Source organism: Adiantum capillus-veneris, chromosome 30, assembly GCF_014529385.1.
Source record: "Adiantum capillus-veneris isolate H3 chromosome 30, ASM1452938v2, whole genome shotgun sequence".
In the NCBI taxonomy this organism is placed as follows: domain Eukaryota; kingdom Viridiplantae; phylum Streptophyta; class Polypodiopsida; order Polypodiales; family Pteridaceae; genus Adiantum; species Adiantum capillus-veneris.
The window spans coordinates 50,136,036-50,143,048 of record NC_140960.1 but is presented as its reverse complement, the minus strand read 5'-3'; the positions used below and the strand labels follow the sequence as shown (position 1 = coordinate 50,143,048).

Sequence of the window (7,013 nt, the reverse complement as noted above, 5' to 3'; positions counted from 1 at the left end):
TTTTTTGTAAATGCAAAACAAGGGTTTGAACGGGTCTCTATTCATGCACTGCTATAGTTTCAACAATAAATTTCGAGCAAGGATTTGACCATCAACACTTGCAGCAAGGATTTACAAGCTTCAACACTTGCACCATACCATCTAATTATGTGGGCCAAAGTCGAATTGCCAACACAAAAGAAGCAACTCTTTGCATAATATTAAGTATGTCCAAGTTATGTGAGTGATAGGTTGATTGTCCGCTCAAGTAAGAGTTCCTGGAATTCAAGACTTGTTGGATAGACCTTTGGGATCCCTTGGGAATGTTTCAATGACCTTATAGTGCTTGCACACAATGAGTTAATAAACTCACCAAAACTTCGTGATATTGCATTCTCATGCATGCTATAAGTAGACAGATTGTTAGTTTTCTATTGTGCGCTATGAAAAAGCCTTTACTTTATCAAACTATGCAAACTTTTGCACATTTGCAAAAGTTTATGCAACACATCCTTCACTCCTTTATTCTCTCATTTACCCTTTAAATAGAGATCCACGCTTTGAAACCCAAAGTGTGTAGATGCTCTTAGTAATTCTTTTGTTCTTGTTGAAGGAGGGCACACATGTTCCCAATTGGAACACAACCATTTTCCCAAGTAGCCTCTTAGCAACTTACTTATAGCACTCGTACCAACTTGCACATACCCATTGTCTTTTATGCGCGATTGTCCATAAGTTATCTTTAAACAACTTAGCTATAGCACTCGAGCTCACATATGCAACCTTGCTTGTGGAGGATTAGAACTTGAGCCTTGATGTTCACATAGACTTTGACATTCATTTCTACAAGAAGGGCAAAAGAAAACCCGCCTTAGTGAGCTAGGACTTTTAGAGGGGAGGAAATACTAAATTCATAACTATCACAATTCATGAAGCCTAATCCGACGATTTAAAAAAGTTAAATACCATACTAGAGAGCTTTTTCTTCGTGCAAAAGTGACAAATTTATTAAATACTAGGATTAAGGGGAATCTACTTCCTATTCAAAATTGGATAAAATATGATATGTCATACCATGAACAATTATGCCCACACCAATAGGACACCTACGTCACTTTGGTAGGATCAAGACACACCTGCTACCATATACATGTGGTAGTGATTGTGTGAACACATTTAGGGCCGTCAGGGCATTTTTCCCCTCACTAGGAGGTTTTCTCCTCCATGCATTGTATATATGTCTTATCGCTCCAAGGCTATCTTATCTTTCCTGCAAAGTGAGCTTTTAGTACAGTGTACTTATGATCTTGATGTCCATGATGCATGCATGTCAACTACTGCAAATTCACGTGTGGTATTTTGACAGTGGTGCTAGAAAGTACATTACCTCACATTGTGATTTGTTTATATCTTTTGAGTCTGTTCCTCATAGGAATTCAATCACTTGTGCCAACAATGCCTCTTATTTGATTCAAAGAGTTCGAAAGAATGTGCTTACTGTTGCAAATGGAAATTCTTTCACACTTGTTGATGCATTGTATATACTTGGGATCAAGAATAATTTTTTGGTTGTATCTGCACCTACTAGACTTGGTCTTGTAGTCAAATTTGTGGATTACAATTGTACAGTACATGATCTCAATTTTAATGATGAAATTGTTGCATTTGGCATTTGATGTCGTGATTGTATAAGCTCACTGTATGACAAGCGTGGACAGAATTTTCAAATGCTATTGTAGATTCAAAGACTATTTCATATGCAAAACTTTGACATGCACGTTTTGGACATATTCATTTTGTCAATTTGCAATGTTTACAGAAATCTAATATGGCTATTTTTTTGCAATCTCTTGAAGCACCTATCAAACATGTTTGTGAAGGCTATATTTTGGATAAGTTGCAGCAATTGAAGTTTCCAAAGGATGGTTCATTTAGGGCCACATGCAAGTTACAACTTGTGCATAGTGATGTTTGTGGACCCATACAAACTCCGGCCTTGGGCAATTACCTTTATTTTGTGACATTAATTGATAGTTACTCCAAGCATGCATAGATACATCTGCTTAAAGCAAAGTTCCGAATGTTTGTGCTTCAAACAATTTTTTGCTATGGCTAAAAATGTCTCGGAATGTACTATGGACACCCCTTTGTTCTGATCGAAGGAGAGAATATCTCATAAATTTAATGCATTTCTGGTTGGTCGTGGAATAAAACACCAATGTACATTGTACACCTCAACAAAATGGTATTGTTGAGAGAAAAAATCTTACGAAAAAATGGCAAGATGTATAGTCAAAAGTAAAGCTTTACCCATTTGGCTTGAGGCTATTATGTGTATCACTTACATAGTTAACATGTCCTCCGAACCTTTGCAATCTATGACTTCATTTGAAGCATGGCATGATAGAAAGCCTTCTATTGAGCACATACATGTTTTTGGCTATTTGAGACATACTTCGGTGCCACAAATGCAATGGAAAAAATTGGATGATAAAGTTGTCAAATATATTTTTGTTAGTTATAGTATTGAAAGCAAAAGTCGCAAGTTGTATCATCCGCAATCCGCAAACAAAACGTATCTTGGTCTCACACAATATTGTGTTTGTAAAAGATTCTTTTCAACGCTTGCTATCATGTACTAAAGACAATAATGTAAGCTCACAAAACATTTAGGACACTTCGTTGCCTTTTTTCAATGGTGAAAGTTTGAATGTAAATTCCAATGAAACAAACATACATATCCTATGGGGATTTTTGAAAATGTTACATTCAGTCTATTGCATATGCAAATGTACTTGATGAGAAAGAGACTGAGAATGAGCAGGATAAGTGGCATACCAAAATGACTAGTGCATACTTTGTGTGACGATAAATTGAATGCTCCTACCTTTGTCTAGTCGTACTCGTTCAAGTTCTCGATATGCATCTTATGCATTAGATTGTTATACTTTAACTGTGTCTAGCTTATGTGATCCAACTTATGTGATGTTGAGAAATCTATCTTTTAATAAAGCACAAAATTCAAAAAATTGGATGGCTACCATACAATCAAAATATGATACACTTGTAGAAAATGACAAACTTTGTGATTTGCCTCTTAACAAAAAGCTATCGGTACGAAGTGGATTCACAAGTTGAAATGCAAGCAAACTGGTGAGATTAATCGCTACAAAGCTTGACTTGTTGCAAAGGGTTATACACAACAAAAAAGCATAGATTATAAAGAGACTTTTGCTCCCACTTGTCGTTTGACTACTGTGCGTTTTCTATATACATTGACAACTCATTTTGGTTGGAATGTACATCAATCAAACACTATTACTGCTTTCTTGAATGGCAACATATTTGAATAAGTTTTGTCACACAACATCGCAATTCTCATTAGAGGGAAGGAAGATAGTGTACAAATGTAAGAAAGCTTTATATGGGTTGAAGCAATCTTTTCATGCTTGATATGAGAAAGTTAACACTCATTTGATCAAACAAGGCTTTCGTGACAATCCAACAAAAAGCACATTGTATGTAAGTACGAGAGCGATATTACTTCTTGTTGTGGTTCTCTATGTGGATGATTTATTGAGCATTGGACCAAATGAGAATTATTGAATTTAAAACCGATTTGAATGCTACTTTCAAGATGAAAGATTTAGGACTATTGCATCATTATTTGGGTGTACAATGGTAGTATTGCCTTGTGTCAAGCAAGTTACATAAACATTGCTATGTAACTTTGAACTTGATCGCAAATCTATTGCCTCCCATGGAAACAATGTTTGAAATTGAGTCTTCATAATGTTGGTGATCCTATTGATGTATCTTTCAAAAACTGCTACTTGCTATCTACACTAACAATCAAAGCACATTGATAATTGCGAGAAACCCAATTTTTCGTACTCGCACAAAGTACATTGAGATACATTACCACTATGTCGAGGAGAAGCTCTTAGCAAGAGAGATCGTCTTAACTTATGTGACCACAAGACAAGCTTGCAAATCTTTTCACAAAAGCCATGTCTCGTGAAAAAAATTCAAAGCTTTGGACTTGCTCCCCTTTGTGGAGTGATCATGTCCACACGGCATGGCACTTCCATATACGCTGGTCTCATTCATCGCATCACTCCCAAGGGAGATTTGTTTCCATATACATGTCATGTGTATGAACACACTTAAGAATGCCGAGACATTTTTCCCCACTAGGTTTTTTTCCTCATGCATCATATGTATGCCCATCACTCTAAAGCTGTCTTATCTTTCCATTTCACACTTCACTCCCAGGGGAGATTTGTTGCCATATACAATGTGGTGGTCGTGTGTGAACACATTTTTTCCCTCACTAGGTTTTTTTCCCATGCATTATATGTACGTCCATCACTAAGGCTATCTTATATTTCCATTACACAAACTAATACATTCTATTGTGTGCCCGGAGTTTCCTTCGTCTTCTCCAAGTAGTGTTTTCTTGCAACCCTAATTCCAACAATATCGAACTAGTCACAAGCTTGATCATAAAGCACTTTGTTGTGGTCACAGAAAGCACAATCATCAATTTCCTTTCGAAAATAGTTATGCCTCATGCATGGCTAGACATGCCCTACTTATTTTTTTATATAAAACCATACAAGTCTGTCGACATTTTTTGATATACAGCCATGCAAGTCTTTTGACAACAATACCGATTGTGAGTAGCCAATCATAACATAGTTAAACTAGTACTGTACTGCTCATAGTTTCACTAGTAACATACTAGTGATAGCTAGTGCATGTCAAACCGTGTCCTTATACATGAGGTTCCACCTAGATAGCCCAAATTATATCTCAATTGGCATGAACCACAAGGATATGGTAAGACCACAAAAAAAGGAAAATTGTGGCCATTGCATAATCCAATCTCCTCAGCAATGTCACTCGCCCGCCCCTTTGAAAAACTAATCCAAAATTTCATTTCTCCACACATAAAAAGCATGTGCTCATTTCATCTCTATGTGGCCGGCTTTGTACTTAAATAACATTTAGTCCTCACATGCCTCTCGTCTTGTACATCGTGCTTATAAACCCTCCCGCAGACATGAAGGTTATCTCCATATTTATGTGAAAAGTAGGTCCTCATCATGTCAAATGTACACGAACTTTCAGCAATATGATGTATATACCTAGCCATAGCAAAACAATGTGCCAGACTAATCCTCCACCTTCATGTGAGGCAGGGCTATGGCTGCCTATCTGTTTACAACATAGCTCTTGGCATCACATCAAGCTGATACTCGTTTGAGGCATCTCACATGCCTATAGTCTACCAAAACTTGAGGCAGCAGGTTGTCCTATTTACAGAAATTCCATGAAGCGAAGGACAAAAGCCGTTCCAGCACCTGCAAAACACAGCAATAAACACTTTGAATTCATGTCAAAAAGGACGCAAATCCGCACAATCAAATTTGGATTCGGTCTTTACCGTCTTCCTCTTCTGACACAATCCCTCTGCTGCCGAAGACACACGCTCCAGCTTATTCATTTGGCTTTGTAACATGAGCTTCTGAGCTTCATATCTGCACAATGGAGAAAATTGAAAGAAGAAGTTTTGCTTGGGTTTATGGGGCAAAGATACAGACCAAATACAGGCTTTTGCAGTATGAACCTCCTCTTTTGCTTGAGCACGGAAAGAGCATGTGCTTTGAGAGCATCATGTGTTGGGCCTGGTCGTGTCTTCTTCATTTGCTCGCCTAGATTCAAGAGCTCGGCATCCAGTTTTCTAATCTTCTTCTCTATAAAATCACCCCTTTGGCTTATCTACACTCACAAAGGAGAATCCCAACATTGAGAAGTGATAATGCCAAATTCTGACACTCCTATAATGCTTAAAAGCGGAACGCATAAACACCGATGGAAATGCAGTAGGTTACAGAAATGGAAATGTCTTGATTAACTTTAAAGAAAGATCATACATCGATTTCACATGCATTAACTAGAGATCTTTTCCATGGCAATGTGCCATGCCCTTCAAATTTTGAGAAAAACAGTGGAAAAAATAAGCACAGACTTCTGATTTTCCTCTTTGGAAAAGTTAAGAAGTCAGGAATATGATTTTCCCCGGCCACTGGTCCGCATAGTCGAGACAGCATAGCTAGAGAGCCATGGATTTTCACACTAGCAGCATGCATGTACATGTTTCCGGGAGCTTGCTCTATATGCATTAACACTAATTAGGGTATACTCAGGCTGTCAAATGCTTGATTACCGAAACTCAAAGCATTACCTCTCCATGCTCATAGCATACACAATAAGCTCTTCAAGAAATCACCCCTCTACCATCTCTCTCTCTACACACACACACACGCAGAGTTACGTTTGCCGAGAATTCACTCATCTTTAAAGGCGCACAGCGCATTTCTTTGCCAAGAAAAAATCTCTCTCTCTCTCTCTCTCTCTCTCTCTCTCTCTCTCTCTCTCTCAATCAATACACACAGACATGACGCATGCTTACTTACTTGCTCTGCTGCTTGTTGAAGAGCAGCCAAAGTCGATGTGGCTTTCTTGCTGCGCTTCATGCGAGAACGGAAAATGCTCCGCATTTCCACTTTGTTGGGTCCGCAAAACGAACGCTTACGTGATGTGGGCGGCGCTGTGCGATAGTGTATTAGGCTAATTAGTATGGTGATTATGGTCTGTGACTCTGTGCGTGTGTGTGTGTGTGTGTGTGTGTGTGTGTGTGTGTGAGAGAGAGAGAGAGAGAGAGAGAGAGAGAATGTGCGTGTGGATGCATGTGTAATCTCTCACGTGCTCTCTGTACGAGCTCAACGAGCCCAAGAAACTATTAAGTGTGCATTAAGAAAGATTCTTGCTGCGGGAATGAAACATATTAAATAGACGTGACTCATCTATATCTATAAGACTATATCTATTCTATTCCCCCCCCCCCCCCCCCCCCCCCCCCCCCCAAATTGACACGCGCCCTACAACTCCCGGCCACAAAGCTACATTGTGTGTGTGTGTGTGTGAGAGAGAGAGAGAGAGAGATAGCTCTAGCACAACGAGCCGGA

At 38.7% G+C, this 7,013-nt stretch overlaps 1 protein-coding gene across 1 annotated transcript; it reads right to left on the bottom strand.

Annotated features, from left to right (window-relative positions):
• Positions 1-4,686: 4,686 nt before the first annotated feature.
• On the bottom strand, positions 4,687-6,810 carry LOC147417929 (vacuolar protein sorting-associated protein 60.1-like). The gene is made up of 4 exons (XM_086506879.1): positions 6,462-6,810; positions 5,612-5,763; positions 5,429-5,522; positions 4,687-5,345 (listed from the first exon to the last, which is right to left on the bottom strand). Exons 1-4 carry the CDS (start codon positions 6,543-6,545, stop codon positions 5,298-5,300), a joined length of 378 nt encoding a protein of 125 aa, XP_086363005.1. The 5' UTR covers positions 6,546-6,810; the 3' UTR covers positions 4,687-5,297.
• Positions 6,811-7,013: the final 203 nt, after the last annotated feature.